The following is a 20,795-nucleotide window of genomic DNA, read 5'->3' on the forward strand; positions in this document are numbered from 1 at the left end:
TTTAGCGGTTTCCCACCAAACAGTGTTTGAGCCCCTGCCTGCAGCAAAAAAGCTCGAATTTCTTGGCAATTCAATCCAGTCTGCTACGTAAGCAGCAAAATGCACTCCATCTGGACAAATAAATGGCCAAAAGTACGCCGATCTCCATAATGGGATAACTATGGTACCCCTACCCCGGCATGATTGAGTAAAAGCGTCCACAGCCTCCGTGTTTGGACACCAAAAGCGTGAATTGAATCTATTGCATTTAGCGTTGTAAGAGGATGCGAACCTATCAACTGAGAAAGGACCCACTTAAAATCTAAAAATATGAAATACTCCAAGTTAATAGACCAATCGTCTACATCGATGATTTTACTAAGATAATCAGCCTTTTCATTTGAACTCCTTGGAATCCAATCCAATTCTAAAGAAATCCCATGGTGGGAACAGCTACTAAATATAGCTAAAGCAATAACCTGCAAATCGGACTTCATACTGCCCTTGTGTACAATAGACACTACATTCTGGTTATCTGTAAACCACTTGACAGTACGACCTGATAGTAAATGTACAATACTACACAAGACTTTGTAAACTGCTTGTAGTTCTCTCCATGTAGAACTGAGACACTGCTCTCCATCATCCCACATCCCGTGTACCACGGAATTGTCACATTCAACCACATACCCACCAAACGCCTTGTCAGAGGCGTCGGAGTATACCAGCCTTGTTGCTCTTTCAACGTGCCAGATGGGGGCGCCGTTTAACTTACGAGCGTTGTCTTTCCAGAAATTTAGTTCGACAATGACCCTTTCCGATAATAAAACATAATTATCCCAAGAACTCAAAGGATAGAGGGCGCAATACAGCGCTCTAGTCATAAGTAAAGCAATATTACCTGCACCCACTCTCATGGAAACAATCTGTCCGGTAACGTGAGCCACTTTCTTGGCTGATACAAACCTGGACGTCGTACGTGAATGTCCGGAATTTGTTAAAATGCCAGTGATAGTCACCTCTAAACGACTGAGTCGATCGACTGTAATAAAAAACTTACCTTGCTCCATATCGAGCACTGTTCCCAACCACACTAACTGGAGTCCACTGACATTTCTGCTCATTTGTGATGAAACCAAAATTATTTAAATCACTTTTTACTGCTGCTGCGCACGCAGAAGCAGACTTGAGTGAACCACTGGCACCAAGGCCGTCGTCAAGATAGACCACAACGGTTTTCCCTTCCCCTCGCCACTTTCTAACTAATGGGCGAAGCATATTGGTAAAAATATATGGCCCAGAGCACAAACCGAAGGGTAAAACACAAAAGTAAAAATAACTTTGCTTCCCAGCGAACTCCCACGAACAACCCAGGTACTTGCGATGTTCAGGAAAAATATCGATGTGGTGGTAACCAGATTTAAGATCAAACTTAAAAAAAAATATCCTGGCTTAAGCATCTCCTGAGCAGTTTTCATGTCTTCAAAGCGAAATTTATTCTTGAAAACGTGCAAGTTAACACGCCTTAGTTCCAGAATAAGGCGCTTCTTACCTTCTTTGTTGACAGCCACTGACAAAGGGTTACATACTAAAAGAGGCACTAGCGTCTCCTCGATTGCTGTGGACAAAAACAAGTTAGAAATGGAATGTTCAACGAAAGCAGAATTATTGAGTGCCGACCTGTTGTTTTTTTTAGAAACATAGGTGGCGGGTTGGAGAAAAGGGGTATTTTATACCCAAACCTAATAGAATCTATAACGAACTTAGAAGCAGAAATATGTAACCACGCATTTATATGTTTCAAAAGACGACCCCTCACCACAACCGGACTACACCCTGATATCGCATCTCCATCTGCGAGCATAGCACTCCCATCCGAAAAACGGAAATTATGAGAGAGGAAACGAGAATCGGTACTTATCTCGATTAAATTTCTTTCATGTAATAGTCATTTGCCACTGGGGCCAGTTTGCAGATTTCCACTTGTTGGCATAGCTCTGCATTCAAAACGGTAATGCCCTTGCCGACCACAACCAAAACAGACTCCCTGTCTGGGACCACTGTAATCTTTGCTAGTGCTGGGTGTCTGATGCCAAGTCGAACTCTGGGAACTGGTAAGGTCCTGTTGACTGACAATTCTACGAGTACGGGTCTTCTTTGCCTTCTGAACTTTATCCTTGATTTTTCTGCTCGCTCTCGTTTCGGCCTTTCATATTCTCCTCTCGTCTTCACTGTCAATAGCCAAGTCATTCGATACGTATTCTTGGGCTGTACTCCAGCCGTATTCAGATGTATCTGCAAGTAGAATCAATTCCCGGCGTTTTTCGATTAAGTCCATACCTGCAGCAAGTTTTTCTTTCACGATGTCATATTTTGCAAGCTGCAAACTGGACTGCGCCTCTTCTAATACGTCCGCAACTTTGATATTGTGCTTATACTGATCTTCATTGGCCTTCCGTTTGAATGTAGGAACAATGTCATATTTTACTTTCTTTATTTCTGCCATCTGGGCTTGAGTGGACAGGTCAAGCGACAATTGCAACTCGTCTCTTAAAGAAGTCATCTTTTGCGAAACTAGAGCGTTAATCGACTGCAAAAGTTGCGCGTTATTTTCCTGCAGAAGCTGCTGCACACCAGAGGTAGCTGACGAGGCCTCCATTTAGAATGATACGCAGTGAGATAAAATAAATACACACTTTACGAGCTGCTGGCTGTGACGTGGCAACACCTAGACTGACCAAGTCACACAATACACTACCACAAGCCTATGTGGTACGCCAAATGCGCCCTCTAACGGGTACCACCAAAACATCTATTTCTGGCTTTACTTCGTACCGCAAGAAATAACATTATCCGCTATGTGATAATGAAAAACGCACTAGGAACTGTGCAAATATTTGTGAAGATAAGATGGCGCATCATGTTCCAGCGGTGCAACGTCACGTGAAATTGATTGACAGCAGTTAATTATTCAAGCTTAGCAGCGTGTTTTTGACTTTTATTCGTGAACATCTCAACTCGTACACTATTTATTGTCGTATAAATACAACATATAATTACAGCTGTTATATTCATGAATATTACAGTCCACTGATTACATTTCATTTATTTGACAGTTTGTGTCTTTTGTAACTTTCGCATAATTCTACTGGGTATATGACAATGCACTGTGATTGGTGAAATGTTGTTCATAATCCTGAAATATTATCTCGTCAAAACATTCCTTATTATAAATTTTGCGTAATTCCATTTAGATTCAACAATACCAACATACAACGTCTTACATGATTCATTTCACCAGACAAAATGAAGAGTAAATATTATAAGGTTATTACGAGAATACTTCAAAGTATGCACGAAAACAGTACAGCGACAGTATCGACCGTCGCGCAGCGAAGGTCGGTGCGCGGCGTACTGTCTGAGTGCATACTTTGAGGTATTCTCGTAATAACCTTATTATTATACATCTTTTCATTCCAAGGATACACTGTCACACGCAACGTAATATTACCGTAATTGGTATAGTACAGGTGTGATGGTTCAAATACCAAAATGGCAACAGTAACAGAAAGACTTCCCTGGCGGCGATGATAAAATACGAATACGGAGCCAACAGATGAGGTTTCAACTGGTACTGGCATTATTAGAGGACGCTTACGCGCGTAATCATTCCATATTTGGAATTCGCATTTCCTTATATGGTAGGACGAAAATACCGTAAAATTACAGGCACGCTGTAACTTATGGCGTTACGGTGACAGATGTAAAATAATGTACTATAATTAACCAAAATATGAATACTTTCACAGCCTTCAGTCGTAAAGTTATGTCAACATGACTTATAAAACGGCAGTACAAATGTTGTCATCTGAATTCAAATGAGTTAAAACTCAAAGATCACGCGAAAGTCTGGAAATTAGTTCGATGCAGCAAACATTATTGTTATCCAAGTCACTTAGCGTCACATTCAAAATGATTATTTCTGCAGAAATATCAAATAAAATAAACTGTTCAATTTACATCGCGAAAATGATAAGCTATGGGCTATGACGCGTTAACCGTTTAGAACTGCGCAAATTCCAATTATCTTTAGACAATTTGTTAATTTATCGGAATATTTTATTCTTCATTTTTAATGCTGAATATTTTTTTTTTTGTCAAAACCATTATTCAGCACCTTCTGCGTTTGTAGTGATCGTACTGTTATGTTCCATGTAATTATCCGCGATAATAGACAAATGCGCGCAATCATTGGACCCAACTTTAATTTTTGATATCACAGTGGTAATTATTTCTATAAATTAACGATTAACGATTAATTGATTTCAGACACAATTGTCCCGGTGTGAGTTTTACATCACAATGGCTTATTACAACAAAATACGCTGAACGGAATGGAATGTTTTGTTTAATTTAATCATTACTATAAGGATAGTCTTCGAATTATTATTTATACATGTTGACGTATATAATTAGGTCAAGGGTCACGAAATGTGATTAATTTAACTGACACTCGACGGTCTTAATACAAAAACGACAAATTTATTAATCCTAAAGTCACGGTGTCTAGTCTACAATGAAAACCTCTCACTCACCAACTTGAATCACCCCCCCCCCCCACACGAATTGTTGGTCAATACAGCAAGAGTTGGGGCCATGTGTATTTTATTACATTATTAAGTTGTGAAATAAATGACTCATACCCCACAGAATAAATATGAAAACTCGTACGTGACAGACAAATACCTATTTGCATGCTTAGTGTTTTTAGTGGTTATGGTTACTGGTTAAAAGGTGGCGTGAGTTGCGCCCTCCACGGTGCTCCAAACCCAATACTAGTGGGGTCGATGCTGTTCAGGAACAATGTAACACTTGTAAAAAGCCAATCAACTTTATGTTTTGCGTAGGATATCTATCTATATATACGTGCCATATTTAAATAAATCGGTCAAACAAGGTGTTAATTTAGGTATAAATAGTGGCGAGCCACGTGACTTTGTATTTGTCGACTTTAATATTTACGGTATTGTTTTTGTTTAGTCGTTCAAACTATATATTAGAACCCTTCTTAAACTACGTTACAATTGTTTATGTACTTCATATACTTATGTTCATACTGTTGTCATACACCGTTGTCCACCATTGCCTCTTCCAAGCAAAGCAACGGGATTCAGGTCTGTAAACTCATGGATGTACTAAGAAAGGATGAACCATGGAGCTAAAAAAAGAAGGAGATCGAACTGCCTTTGAAGCTATTGTTTAAATGACCGTTGCCGCTGTTTACTCAGCAAACACGGCGTTCCGATAATTTTAAGCCAATAAACAACCATGAATATTTAATGAGGGGCGTTCGGGTTCCATTCGGACAGTTTCGGCAATTTCCGAGCATGCAACAAATAAACACAATTTCAAAATGGCGGCGATGTCAACACGTTATACCGAGTGCGGCGAAACTTTTCTTTCGCATACAGTTAGTAATAATTTTAAAAGTGTTGAGGATGAAATTTTAGAAGACGACGAATACTGTTATTGCTGTGGTACTGAAACTATGGAGATGATCGCGTGCGATGGGAAGGATTGTCCAGTTGTTTGGTTTCATTATACTTGCGTTGGGTTGTCTGCCGACACTGTACCTGAAGGGGACTGGACGTGCAGAATTTGTTCAGGTAAATGGGAAACCGATCCCCAATCTTCAACACTTTAATCGATCCTGTTATTGTGGGTAGTGTTGTTTTAGCATTTACTGTGATTCTGATTTAAAACTGTTTCACTCGTTTGTTTTCGTTTGTGAACAGGAAATGGAAGTTATGGTGTTAACCACGGAGACAAACGGCAGGTTGTTGTTGCTGAGATGGATGGATGAACCACTTAGTTAAGAGGATTAAAAAGGCACTCGAGAAAGTTTACTTTTGGTGTTATAATGCGTTAAAATCCTCTTCAAACCTTTGTCTTACCAATAAGCATTCAGATAAAACATGATAAAACCAGATCAAAGTAATTAGATGAGTCTTGCCGTCATTAAAAGGGGTGTGTACATCGCGTGAAAAATGTAATATTTCATACCGTTTACAATTTAGTACATCCATGGTAAACTCAACATGTTTCTGGTCAACATACAGCGCCCTCTGTTGATTTATTGATTAAATCTGCAAAATGTGTGCTCAGTCATATCATGAGTATTGTAGGGAAAGGTAGGGAAGGGAGAGGACGAGTTTTAATCCAGATTCATTTATTTTGTTTCTTTTGTTTAAAGTGTTATCGTCGTTGTCTATTTTTCCTTTCAATCCGTCTTCGCTTACGCTTATTTACTCGAAAAAAACAAGTTTGATTCCTGTTTTTAGAGCTACAAAAACCGCGACTGCAACTTACTATGTGCGCGAGAAAAGAGGCAGCAGCATACATGTGCAGCAAGGTTCACATGACGTCATGCGTCATTAGCAAATCCTGGCAATGGAAACAAAGTACTTTTTTAATTGTTTTCCTGTGCCAGTAGACTGCTCCGTCCCTGTAGTAAAATTGTTTCAGCTTGAAAACGAAAAAAAACACGGCCTGTTGACCCCTGAAATATTTGAAGGGTCTAATTGGGGCTTTGTTCCATACACTTTCATATGATAAGCTCCGTCGATACATGTGCACTGATGTGCGAAAAAACGTGATTTTTACGCAAAAGTTTAGCCATTTGTTTCCAGTCTATTCGTGACAAACTGACTTTTAAATACGTAGTGTTTTTGAAATATGGTGCTAGGACCCAGATCTTGGAAACTTGTTATTGGAAGAGAAAATCTTTATTTTACAGGGTTCTGTGATTTGGTCATAATAATAAAAATAATAATAATTCGCATTTGAAACGGAAAATGCTTACAAGTCATTTACAAGAAAAATCACAGCACCAACATAACAATAACAAACAGAAAAAAATATTTATACTTTAACCAAACTATTAGACTATGCTCTCCTTGAGTCCCCTTCTAGAGGCCCAAATTGTTTTGATGAATTTTCCGATTAACATGGTTATTTCTCTCCGAAGAATATTGCCTAATGACCATGACGTAACACTAAAAGAAAGGAGACTAAAGCTTAGACTGCTTGAGAGAAATGCGCTCATCCATCAGTCATCTTAAATTTAGTGAAACTTTTTTGTAAATCTTCTGATTCTAGAAACTTCACAATTGCAAACAAAAAAATAATAAATCTTTAGTTGCTTCTAACAACTGATACACTCATTCCCAGTGTTAACCCATTTTAATTTCCTAGCTAAATCCAAAGAATTTGACTTTACCTTAAAAAGGAGAGAGGTGCCAGAATGATGGGGGTCATTAACATCAATTTATCTCCGTAAAACTGCTTCCGAGCTGGCCTGAATGCTAATTATTCACGTACTCGCGTTATGGGAATGTTTACCAAGTAAATAAATAAAGCGATCATGTAACAGTGGAAAACAATAACGTTGTTTCTCCACCCCACCCCCTACTACCTTTCATGGTAATGCCGCCTTCCAGATTTAAAAACAAAAACAATGTTTTTTTTTTGTTTTTTTTGCGAGGCCTAATGTGCACCTGCCATGGTCTGCGACTGCATCACACGTGGATATACCGCGTGCTACGAAGGAGTGCTACACACGAGGGCAACACGTGATGGCACATTACCTGGTGTGACTGAGTTGGTAAATTTTGTTATCTTCTATCATAAAATATACATGGTATTAAAAAAATTAATAAGTAAGTTTTGCTTGTCATTTCAATGGCGATAGGCAAGTGTTACAGTGGGAATTTTATTGAATATAATAACTATATATGAAAAATGTGCCTTTTATTCAGTCCATAGTTAAAACACGCCAGGCTCTACTTGTGACAAGATATTAGAAGACGTCATAAGGTTGGAATCAGTAGTGCCCACAGCGCGCCCTGCGCTGGCGTTCTTGTAAGCGCGCAAAGGCCTATGGAAAATAGCTGTTTCTTTTCAATATACTAGTATTATAGTTTCGCCAAGGGCGGTAGGCAATACAATACTAGGGTTAATACAATACTAGTACATGAATATTTTCATTCTTGGACAAAATAAGTTATTAGTAACATTCTACAAATGGAAAAAAAAACAGTACTACGAGCTTTTCCGTGGTGACATCGAACTCGTACATGTAGTGGTTTTGCGTCTTGCTCAGAGTTTTAGAAAATGTACGTATCCTCGGGGGCGGACATCCGGGCATTTTCACCGCTTGGCAACGGTGAAAACAAAGGCCAAAAACTCGCAGAAAACGGTACTTTGCGATGGTGGTTGAGACTCCCCTGAACAGTGTAACAAGATTAGCCCTACGTGTGTAACATATATAAATTTGATTGTTCAGGATTACTTCAAAGTTGAGTTTGTGTTGTTTTCTCGAATTTTCACCGGCTCGACCGGCGTTCCACAGCAGCGCGAAAAGAGCCCATAGAAATGCATGTACAGTGGTGCGCGTCATAGCAACGTGGAACGTCTTGTGACGTAGCTCTGCCTCCGAGGATAGCACGTACAAGACCACAGGGAGTTGGACAAACTTATGTATTTTAATAAATTATTAAATAATAAATTGTTATATAACTTTTCTTTTACCCTCCCCCCTTCCTGGTATCGATTTCAAGTAATCACTGATCCGTATTTATACCACTCTTTCCTTTATTACAACTTTGTTACGCGCTAATGTTATATGCAAATTTTAACGCGCGGTGTAGACACACCCTATTATAGTAAAATTTGCATTAAATCAAACCATCATAAATTGTGTATATCACATTATATCACACTTTTGTAACATATGTGTTGATAAACATTAGTTTTCCCACAGTTATTACCTGGGCGCGACGTGCACTAATTTCCGCCGGTGACACCTTCGATACCTTCCAATCACCCAAAAAAAATACCTAGTTAAAGCTTGGTAACGCCTTAGTTTGTTCTCGTTAGTCCGCGCAACAGGCAAAGCTGCCATATTGGTTCATATGAGTCCCATATCTCGCGATTGACGACAATGTAGTCAGGGCGACGTGGATAGAATTTGTGAATATAAGTCATTTAGTAATGATTATAGTGCCGCTATATCACAATGTCCCTTCAATTTAGTTTGGCATGTTGCAGTCCAATGCATGACCTGACGTGATTACAAACGTTACTTATGCCAGGCTCTATATACTCACGTGACCCTTGACCCTGGTTTAATGCAGGGTCCGTTGGATACCTAACATAATCACGTGACAATTGGTTTTGTTTTCTGCCGCTATATCACAATGTCCCTTCAATTTATTTTGGCATGTTGCAGTCCATTGCATGACCTGACGTGATTACAAACGTAACTTATGCCAGGTTATATACACTCCGTTGGATACCTAACATAATCACGTGACAATTGGTTTTGTTTTCTTGTCATCAGCTGGTTTTAATACACATACTAGTACACATTAAATTAAATTTACACAAGTAGAAACAATTATCAAACTAAAAAGATTTCATGATTTGGTAATTCGGTCACTTTAAAAGAATAATTTTCTGGTTAGAAGTATACAATGAAAACCCTCCTCTGAGACGTTGATGTCACTAGTTGTCAACTCTCTAATGAATCTACAGGGAAAGATGCACTATCACGACAAGTAGTGCACATTTATCTCGTGATTCAAAAGTTGTGAAACATTTCTGACCGTTGGAGAATTTCTTCGAGTTGACAGTTAAACGACAAGGAAATTCTGCTAGTTGACCAAGATTGCGCATGCAAAGACTGTTTTTACTTTTATCCCAAATAGCTATATATGGTAACAATGCAAAAAAAAACTAATTAATAATTTTTGTGAACCCTGAAATAATTTTTAAAAATTATATCATTTAATTACACACAGAAAACACGTCTACCGAATTGCATTAACTGCAATGAAGGGTCGTCACCTGCGCACGATAACAACACACGCTAAAAACGCAAACGATGATGGGTGGACGCTTGTTTATGGGCTCATACCACTAATTGAATTTCCATAGACGACAATGTTAACATATGACGAGATTGCTATATGAAAATGACGAAGAAAGTTGAAAATATGGCTCAAAAATGGGAAATCAACATGCCAGTAATCAACCATATGAAAAACACTAACATGTTGGCCAGCTCAAACTCTTGCAAATCTCAGGTAAACAAGACACACCTACTGTATTTGGATTGCACCAAGAGAAATCACTGGAAAAACACCAAGATTAGAACATCCATTAACACACAGAATAAACCCACAGGTACACAGCCGCTAAGTAGTAAACAAAAGACCACATGTTGGTCTCACCTCTGACCCAGGTGATTACGCCCTCAAACAGGGAGCACCTGAGAAAAATAATATTTAAAAAATGTCATTGGTTCTTGCTGGGCATTTAAATTTAAATTGGCTACGAGCAGCCATTGGTTAATTAGTGGCATGAGACCTTAAGAGAAATAAGAAGGTTTAATAAAGTTCTTGTTGATCTTATATATGATGGAATATCATTAGACGAGTAATTTCCCGTGCAAAAAAAATCCCCAAAATTTAAACCCTGGGAGTTATTTATCAAAATCTACCACTTGGTGGCGCCCTATACCCAGACAATTAGTTGTAGAAAGTGGCAACATACACACTCAGCATAACACCAAAATAGATGGTAGGCAATGAATATAAGCCTGATTATTAGATGCAGTACTGTAAAATATAATGTTCTCATTCACCACAAACAAATACAGACCAACGTTTGGCATGATTAGTAATTTTAATTAATTTCTAGAAATAATACATAGAATAATGACAATTAAAAGTAGTTTATTACTATAATTTAAAAAAAAAAAAATTCTACTGAATCAAAAGTCTCAATTCATCAGCTCATTATTTCTCCAATTAATTAAAAACAAAAAAACAATTCCACGGTATCTGCATTTAGGCCGGAGACCTGTGACGGGCAACCTTGGATATACCAAAACACAACAGTGGTTTGATTTACCATGGCCACACATAGAATTTGCTCAACATAAAAAGCTTAATCAAATCTTATGAGAAAAAAAGTAGTTCAAAAAAACAATTTTATGATTTAAAAAGAAATAAAAATAAAAATATACAAACAAGAAAAGGATCTAAATATAAAATAGTCGTATTACACATCCCTGATCAAATTACATTCAAATCAACAGGATTTCTGATTAATTGGGGGGGGGGGTTACATGCACTGTTTAATAATAAACTCAAGATGGGATTAATTAGCTAACTATTCACAAAAATTCTGAGAAAAGAGCAATAATTGTGAAATTGAAAGAGTTGTAATACTTGGCTAATATACTGACAGTATGCAAATCTCTTGTCAGTGACAAGATACACAACACAATTTTGAGAATTTATTTAAATATTTGGGATTTTGACCTCATTAAACTTTGAATAGGGTACATTAGAAATGACCGCACTACAAATTGTTAAGTTTGTCTGCCATAATGTGAAAATAAGACAAAAAACCACATCAGCACATCTGTTGATCACACTGAATTGATCACACTGAATTGGAAATGACATTTTCTAACAAAATGGCTACGAGCAGCCATTGGTTAATTAGTGGCATGAGACCTTATAAACAATGACACGCTATGCCATCTGTCGCATGCGCAGGTGATGACCCCTATCTATAAATCATGTAACAAAAGTAATCACTGAAGCATTGATGGGAACGTGAGACTTTACATACAAGACGGACTTATGACTGAGAGTCAAAAGGTGAATTCAGACAACAAAAGATCGACGTCTCATTGCGGTTCGTCTATTCAAAATAAGGTTTTAGTGGAATCGGACCATTTGAGAAATTTATCCGCAAATCGGGGTAGCGATAACAGTTGCAGCAGACCAACAGAATCTCCTTCGGCATCATGTGACGTCTCTTGTCCGAGAAATTGAGAGCAGAGCAGCGCGAAGGCGTGCTTCCTTTGAGTGAGATGAGTCTGGAAAAACATCAGACTGTCCACTTTGTAGACATTTGTCAGCAGTCGCTTTTTTTCCACCTTAGTCAGCTCCGATTTCAGAACGGGAAAGTCAAGCCTGTTACCGTTATGTGAAACGAGGCAAACTGGCTGGGCTTGTCTGGCTAGGAAACAGCGCACTGTCATTTCTACAGTCTGGTCCATCTGTTTTCTGCCGTGCTTCTCTAAAAACGACTTGCTTAGCCCTGTCATCTTCTGAGCTCCTGGATTAACCTCTCTGCTCGGCTGCACACACATCACCAGTTTGTCGAGAGCTCGTGGTGGGGCACGCGAAGTAGAGCCTTCTTCAAAGACTTTCCTTGAAACGGCGACCATCGCGATTTCGGTAATGTCGGGGAGAATATCTAAGACAGGTAACCCAGTAGCTTCGAGATCGATAAAAACGTACGTCTCAGTCGGGGTGAAGCGAGAACCCGTGGGTTTGATATCCGATGTCTCCGCTGCCAGAACGTCGTGGTCAAGATCGTTTTTCGTGGATGCTCCGTCTTCTTCACTGCCACTATCAGTGTCAAGCACCTTCGCTTTCTTATACCACGAATTTTCTGCTACATTCGTCGTCATGTTTCACCACCGAAATAACAAACGTTAACACTGCCTTAGTGCGCTCTGGAATGATACATCTGAACACTTTAAATAGGTATTTAAACTGAATGATGTGTTACGCACAAATACCTGTACACGTGAGACGTATGAAATAACCATGACACGTGTACATTTACGCACTGCGTCAGTATTCTCATCAAACACGAATCGTGGTAATATGAAAACCGATGATTATCGAAATGTAAACATACAGCCTCAATGATCATACACACCCCGGCCCTTCCTAAAATTCTAAAAACATACTTAAATTAAATCTTCACCCCCTTCCTCGAGGCAATAGAATCTACCAGGTCAATATTACACTGACGCTAGATTTCCAAGAAAACGTAATAAACAAATCTACACATGCGCAAATGCATGTAGCTTTACCGTACACGCGGAGTGTTTTCGAAAAACAATACGTCAATATTTCACAGTAAAATATGCGTTACCCTAAGAACTAACGTATTGTTTATAACACACCGTGACAGTAATTGGGTCAACATCGCGACAGTGACTCAGTACAATTCACGGGTCAGTCAATTTAAACATGACTAGACTGCGTTACCTGCAGTGTATAGAAACACTGAGATAAAATACGTCACGGCTTTACGAGGTAACATTGGAAACTATGGCGATACTCGTCAATTCGTAGAATTAAATTAATAAAACTGAGTACATTTTCACGGAAAATTATACAAATAAACTGCCTGATGGCCGGTTACTTTGTTGCTTATGTTTATAGTAACCATAGTAACCGATACATTGTTGGATGTTTTGTTTGATGCGTTCCATTGAGTAAAAACAATGTTCAGTGTTCAGATAGCACACGAGTCACGTGATAGGGATCAATATCAACTTGTCACGACTTGCTGACAGTCACTTGAAGGGTTGAAAATCATATCAAATCGTTATTTTATTTTTTCGATTTATCATTGCTGCTCGGCTCAATAAAACGGGTTTTGAAAAACAGCTGCCGTAAAACATATGCATCCACCATTTCAACGACCAGTTCTTAAGGATGTATGCTACAAAATAAAAAACCCATGGAAAATCGTTTAAAATACTACAGGTGTACAGGACATGTTACTCTAAACTCATAGAAAAGAAAAAAACATGGGGTTAATGTACTAATTTTTAAGATACACAATTCACAATTATGCTGAGTCAGCATTTTTAAGTAGCTTTAATAAATAACTTAAGTTGTCATTTATACTCAGTCTTAATCCACATTTTTACTGGAATTGGTTTTATCCTATCAGCACATAATATGAGTTCATATTTAAATTCAATTCTAATGAATTTAAGAAATTACCTATTTAAAGAAAACAATAGTTTCCTTCATTTGGTTTTGTATTTTAGATAAAAAAATTCATAGAAACTGTCCTACAAAAAATTTCATCCATGGAAATCTCTTGAAATTGTGTATATGTCGAGTGCTTATTATTCCATATTATACATTGAAAATGGTATGCTAATGCACTACTTTTTGAGAAAAAATTAGTTTAATTGTCAGTTTCAATAATCTTGGTGGCCATGTTGGATCATGTGCGTGACCTTTGACCTTTGCCAGTGCCCTTGTCAATATACATACCGGGGTACATCAAATATGGTCATGTACATCCAACATCAGTAGATTATATTGTTTTATATATGAAGTACAGTTTATATATATTGGCTGGGTGCTTGGGAGAATATTCTTACCTTTCATTGGAAATATAGAAATTCAAAGTCAAGCCACTATTTAATGCACTGAAGTATTATTTTCTTCTGAGGGATACTGATGAAAGCATTGTATTCTCAGTTAGGGCACAGGTGTGTATGGTGGTGGGGAGGGGTGTGGTGTGCTGTAACATACATACAAACCAGAGTATGACTAGTGTTACCATACATGAAGTGACAAAAAGATCAGTATTGTTTAGTTGTAAGTAATATTTATTTTGTGTTCTGTTTTTTTAACTATTCATATATCGATAAATAAATAAAAGTGGTCCATAAATACTAATATAATTAAATATTTCACATATTTTAAAATCATATAACACTTGCTTTATCATTTTATTAATATACAATTGTATGTATTTAATTTTTTTTAAATCTGGATATAAATACATATATTTAGATACAATAACCTTCAATGGACAAAAAAAGTGTTTTCTTTTCTGAAAATATGCCAACATTGCATGAATAATCCCATTTTCACCCTATGAGACATTTACATACAAAATATCAGTCTAGTGTTCTCAAAGAAGTCATGTAATGAATGGATGGATTAGTGAACTAAAAAAATATCACAAGAGTCATTAATCATTGTTTTAAATATAGTTACTTCTTTTCAAAAAACTGCGATAGTGACAAGAATGTTTTTTTATGTTTGGTTAATCTTCACTAAGCAACTTCACCAATCCATCTATCCCTCCTCTGCTATAAGCCAAGTTCAAGTGACAAAAAGCCAGACCAGAAGCAGCTATTTTCTCAGCCATACACGTTGTAATTACCTTCTTACTTATTAGTTGACTAAGAGAAGACAGATTTTTCTTTTTACACAATAGAAATTCAAGAGCTTCTATAATAAAATCAACAGAGAAGCTATGTTTACTAATATGGCTGATGTCAACATTACATTTACCAATCAATTGTTGAAGCATATGTACATCATGTTTTGCATTGTGAGCACTGTATTCAGTGTGTAAATAATCATTAACCAGGTTTTCTTCAGAGTAAGATGATCGAGGTGGTAAAATTTCACGAAATACAGAGAGCGTATCAGAAAAGCAGCAATGTTTATGCTTCAGTTTGTCTAAAAGACCATATCTTTGCACAGAACTAACCAGAATCCTAGCATCAAAATTCTTACAGTTATGTGCAACTAACACAGAATTTAATGGAATCCATTCTATAAAACTCTCAAGAGCATCTTTCTGTGATAATGTTGGTACTAAATTAAAGTTATGAAACAGTTTACCACATGTATATGTCAACCCAGTTACATTGGATGCTGCTGGATGTATTGGCTGACAGGGGTCAACATACTCATCAAATATTTTACCATCATAAGATGCAGCAATCTGACAAATTGAGGAATCAATACCAAATGATGCTGTTTCAAGATCAAATACAACAACAGGAGAATCTTGAAGTATTTTTACTGGAAAACTTACAGGAGCATTAACTGGTTCAGGAATACATGTAATATCAATGTCATTTCTAATTGCAATGTTTGTGTTGTATGTGTCACCTTCTCTTAACTCAGTAGCATTTTGTTTCGCTCCTCTTTTAATTGTATACGTCTAAGTTTGTATTTTTTGTTTTCTCTCTGCATCTTTCTTTTTCTTGCTTTATTGTCTAGTTTTATTCCCCTCACCTGTGAAACAATTCCAGGAGATAGTCCATTTTCTTTGTTAACACTACAAACATATGTGTATCCACTATTTTTCTGTGAAACTGCTGCTGCAATGCGGATATTTAAACTTTCTGATTTACTGTAATGTCTGTTTTTTGGTGCTTTAGAAGCAACAGTGTTATGAAAGCTTTCATTGGCTTGTGTTGAACTCATAAGAGAAAGTTTATTTGCACATGCAGCATAAATTTCAAAAATAGATTTTAAATCTTTACGCAATTCTACCCCAGAAAGATCTTTACCATATGGAAGACGTTTGTGGCAGTAAGTATCTGGCTGACGTTGGTAACCACACCATTTACGATCACATGATTCATGAGATCCAAAATGCATGGGGAACAATGGCAAGCAAGTTTTTATTGATTAAAGCTGGCCTACCTTTGTTCTGAGTAACAGCATAGGAAAAACATGTTTGAAAATACTTGATAACACGAGGTGTTAATATTTTGTGAGTTTTTGAAAGTTCGTATAGTTTATTTCCTAGACCTTTTTTAGTGTGGTTCATATCTGGTCTCTTTTCAATATCTTGGTTAATTTCTGTTCTTAGTTTATGAATGGTTGTTGTATCATCATCCATAGTTAAAGATACTGTTTTAGCACTAGTTTTGTTAATAGTTTTTACCACTTCAACAGCAATATCTCCTTCCATAGCTTTGGAACTCCCTGTCCAGTTTTTACGACAGTCATGTTTTCTTGTGTTCATATCCCCATTTTCACAAATTTTGCATCCCTTTGAACGCACAGCATATCCCATAATTTTACCAGTTGCTTCCCCTATAGCAGCACCATGACCTGACAGACTGTTATATTCTTTGCCAGAGCCACGGCGCTGCCATGCACCATCAAAGAAAAGTTTTTGTTCTTCAGTAAGAGCTTTAACACACAGTCGTTTTGCAACATTCTCAATACCAACACCTGCTTCTCTTTCTCTTTTCTTTAATGTCTTGTGGTGTATACCCGGTATATTCAGTGAGGCAAGGAAGTTATTCACATGAGTCTCTCCCATTCCACTGTGTACCATTCCTATGTTATGAAATAAGAAACAACTTAGATTAACATTTTATAAGATTAGTTTTTGCTGCCCTACATTACTAAAAGTATGATCACCAATATATGACCATAAGAGGTTAATAATTGAGATGAATCCTTAGTTTGCCTGTAAATCTTACCGGTGGCTAATTTGGTATTTACATCAAATATAGGTAATCCTTGGTTTGATTTGGCATTCCTATGTGTCGAACCTGTATACACATGGTTTACAGCACCACATCTCTGGCAAGGTATATACAGTACACTACCAAGACCATATCGTCTCTCCTGGCAATCCACCAGAACAAGGTGTTCACAACACACAGCACAGGCTTTTAATCCCTCAGCTAGAACAGACAGCTGTACTGTTCTGCGTCCAACATTCCAATTTATAGCACTTTCTGAAGTAACTTCTGTAAAGATAAATCAGATTATCATTACAGTCATCATGTAAATAAATTTCATGCAATTTGCACTACTATACTGGCTAACAGATATTGACAACAGTAAGATGTTAACATACTATCTGTGCTATTCGTAAGAAATGTATGAATATTTACAGAAATAAAAAGAAACCATTATTCCAAAATCATCATTTCCAAAGGAGCCATAGGCAAAACAGAAACTCTCTCACATTCAGATAATGTGAAAAATAACAATAATTTTTAGGTCATGGCTTATTTTCAGAAAAAAACATTTATTGGGAGAAAATGTCCAAAAATATATATTACAATGTATTTAGAACAAAAATATTTGACACAATAACAAATAGAAAAAATAAAATTCAAGTATCTACTATAATATGCAAGTATTTTAATTTTAATTTCCTTAACACAGCCGCAAGTTCATCATGTTACATGTTAATGTTTTTTCTGAAGAGTAAACAGATGAAATTTCAATGCTCTAAATTTATAACACTAGGAAAATAAATGGATTTCAAAACAGCAAAATATAGAAAATATTTGAACATGCTGTTTATTCATAGTTAAAATTGTATCCCCTTGGTTATATGGAAGTGTGAGGACAATCATGCCTTCAAATTGGGGGTTTTGTGCGTATAGTTAAAATTACCAGTTCGCGTTGAAGGCACCTCGTCATAATTAATGAAAGCTGCAGACGACGCGACAGACAAACTTCGTTGTCAAATATTTTTTTTTATCACAATTTCTGTATTTAGTGAAACAGGAATTAGGAAAAAATAAACACTGTTTCCCCCAAAATAAGCATAATCCGATGTTCATAAAAACAAATAAAATGTGAAAATATATTGATTCGAGTTGTGGATAACAGTTGCAGACGACTCAACCAAAGTTTACGTAGTATACTGACACCGTACGTACGTACCTGAATTTGATTCTAAAACTACTTCAGCAACTTTCTTATGTTGCCGGTTCGCCTGGATAACTGCCAATCTTCTTCTCTTCTCTTTCTCGGTCAAAAATCCTTTAAATTTGCGTGCATTCGGCGATCGCGAAGCGTACTTGTTTGTTGTGGCAGCCATCTTGAAAGTCTGCTTCAAATGCGCAGAACGTATGCGCAGTGCATTTCCGCGCATACAACCTTCACAACTGTAGTAATACAGATTCCTATGGCGCTTGGTGTTACATTAATAAGGACTTTTACCAGTTTCTCACTTCATTTCATTCAAAACCCGAATGTTTTCGGCGGCTTCACAACAACAATGGCTTAAAACTTACAAAATAAGGGGGTCCTTGTACGAGTATCTACATGGGGTAATACGGAAAATACGATCTCGCATTTTCTACACATTTATTTGATTTATAACAAAATAATTACCCCCAAATCAAGCTGAAACCCTTTGTGTGAATCTGGTATCTCTACAGTTTAAGCGTCATCGGTATTGTGATTATAGCAAATTCTTTATATAAAACATACATATATGTTTCTTTTTATTTGACAATACTTAAATCACTTTGAAGGTGGGGCGCTACCCAATATCAAAATAATGTCATTTCACATATTTGTGCATATATGAATTTTTGTGAACAAAAACAAATAAACATATAGAGTCACCCTACTCAGTAATTTTGTGTATATTATTGGAAAGTTTTTCCGTCTCAAAAATAGACTGACAGTAAACAAAAGCAATCCATACACTGTTGATTAATACCGTTTTTTATTTACAGATTTTGATACAACTTGTCTCTGCTACATGTTTATTAAAAAAAATGGAGAATTGTGGAAAGCATATTCAATGCATTCTCAATTTTATTTACATGAAATGTTTATCTACACACGATGGCATTATTACAAACACAGTGCCACACTGCAGTGTGATCTGTACACTCGCACTGACCTTTGTGCCATAGTCTCGGTATTCATGGATACATAACATTCGTTGCAATACGTCAATTGTTTTGTTTTTGTCAACTTGATAACGGCTTAAATCAAATATCATTTATACTACTGGATGAATATCCATCAAATTAAAATGACGTTCTCTTATGTCAAGTTAAAGTGGGGGAGTCGTCACCTGCGCATGCGTCAGTTGGCCATAGCGTGTCATTGTTTACAAACAAGCGTCTACCCATAAGCCTTTGCGTTTTAGCGTGTGTTGTTATCGTCGCTTGGGACTCAAATCCTGCGCATGCGCAGGTGACGACCTTCCCGATTTAAAGCACTAATTAGGCCGGGCGGGTAGCTGATGTTATTGTCTGACACATCGATGTCACCCTATCGTCTACTCTATATTATGACTGCGTGTTACGGGATAACACATTGTTACAACAGTATTTTGTTTTGAAAGAACGAACATTATTTTGAGTAGTGAAAACATTTTTTTTGGAAGATAGTTCACAGGAAATTCTAGATGAAGCTTGGTATTATTACGTTGACGCCAATTATGGATATATCTATATCCATATGAAAAAATATGAAATATTTAGAAATTAAAATACTTTGTATATAGTATGCAAACAGAAATAAACAAAACACACGTCGCATTGAAGTATGCTTACTCAAAATAAGGTTTTGGAAGGATCGGACCATTTGAGAAATTTATCAGCAAACCGGGGTAGTGATAACAGTTGCAGCAGACCAACACAATCTCCTTCGGCGTTATTGGAGGTTTCTTGTCCGAGAAATTGAGAGCAGAGTAGCCGGAACGCGAGCTTCCTTTGAGTGAGATGACGCTGGAAAAACATCAGACTGTCTACCTTGTAGACATTTGTCAGTAATCCTTTAGTCTCCACCTTAGTCAGTTCCGATTTCAGAACGGGAAAGTCAAGTCTGTTACCGTTATGTGAAACGAGGCAAACTGGCTGGGCTTGTCTGGCTAGGAAGCAGCGCACTGTCATTTCTACAGTCTGGTCCATCTGTTTTCTGCCGTGATTCTCTAAAATCATCTTGCTTAGTCCTGTCATCTTCTGGGCTTCCTGGTTAACTTCTCTCCTTGGCTGCACACACATCACCAGTTTGTCGAGAACTCGTGGTGGACCACGCGAAGTAGAGCCTTCTTCAAAAACTCTCCTTGAAACGGCAACCATCGCGATTTCGGTAATGTCGGGTAGAATATCTAAGACAGGTAACCCAGTAGCTTCGAGATCGATAAACACGTACGTCTTAGTCGGGGTGAAGCGAGAACCCGTGAGTTGGATATTCGAGGTCTCCGCTGCCAGAACGTCGAGGTCAAGATCATTCGTCGTCGATACGCCGCCCTCTTTCTCATTGCCAGTGTCAAGTATTTTCTCTTTCTCGGCTATATTCTCCGCCATGCTTCACCTCCCCAATAACAAGTGTTTCCCGTGGTAATAAGATGGCGCAAAACAGCAAACGATTTTCGACTGCAGACTG

General features: G+C 37.4%; 4 protein-coding genes and 1 long non-coding RNA gene across 5 annotated transcripts; 1 reads left to right on the forward strand and 4 right to left on the reverse strand.

Moving 5' to 3' along the window:
• The first annotated feature begins 5,384 nt into the window (after positions 1–5,384).
• LOC144342285 (inhibitor of growth protein 5-like) lies at positions 5,385–5,977 on the forward strand. The gene is made up of 2 exons (XM_078005552.2): positions 5,385–5,645; positions 5,775–5,977. Exons 1-2 carry the CDS (start codon positions 5,393–5,395, stop codon positions 5,840–5,842), a joined length of 321 nt encoding a protein of 106 aa, XP_077861678.2. The 5' UTR covers positions 5,385–5,392; the 3' UTR covers positions 5,843–5,977.
• A 3,382-nt stretch (positions 5,978–9,359) lies between these two features.
• On the reverse strand, positions 9,360–12,628 carry LOC102801394 (three-prime repair exonuclease 1-like). Its single transcript, XM_006824607.3, has one exon. The coding sequence runs from the start codon at positions 12,530–12,532 to the stop codon at positions 11,759–11,761; it is 774 nt and encodes a 257-aa protein (XP_006824670.2). The 5' UTR covers positions 12,533–12,628; the 3' UTR covers positions 9,360–11,758.
• Positions 12,629–14,931: 2,303 nt separating this feature from the next.
• LOC146734654 (uncharacterized) lies at positions 14,932–16,707 on the reverse strand. The gene is made up of 2 exons (XM_085507583.1): positions 16,332–16,707; positions 14,932–15,725 (listed from the first exon to the last, which is right to left on the reverse strand). Exons 1-2 carry the CDS (start codon positions 16,705–16,707, stop codon positions 14,932–14,934), a joined length of 1,170 nt encoding a protein of 389 aa, XP_085363709.1.
• A 165-nt stretch (positions 16,708–16,872) lies between these two features.
• LOC146734655 (uncharacterized) lies at positions 16,873–17,279 on the reverse strand. Its single transcript, XR_014931560.1, has 2 exons — positions 17,123–17,279; positions 16,873–16,976 (listed from the first exon to the last, which is right to left on the reverse strand). It is a non-coding gene; the product is annotated as an uncharacterized LOC146734655 (long non-coding RNA).
• Positions 17,280–19,100: 1,821 nt separating this feature from the next.
• LOC146734656 (three-prime repair exonuclease 1-like) lies at positions 19,101–20,795 on the reverse strand. The gene has a single exon (XM_085507730.1). The coding sequence runs from the start codon at positions 20,714–20,716 to the stop codon at positions 19,961–19,963; it is 756 nt and encodes a 251-aa protein (XP_085363856.1). The 5' UTR covers positions 20,717–20,795; the 3' UTR covers positions 19,101–19,960.

The sequence above is a fragment of the Saccoglossus kowalevskii genome, chromosome 14 (assembly GCF_978046115.1).
Source record: "Saccoglossus kowalevskii chromosome 14, keSacKowa6.1, whole genome shotgun sequence".
NCBI lineage: Eukaryota > Metazoa > Hemichordata > Enteropneusta > Harrimaniidae > Saccoglossus > Saccoglossus kowalevskii.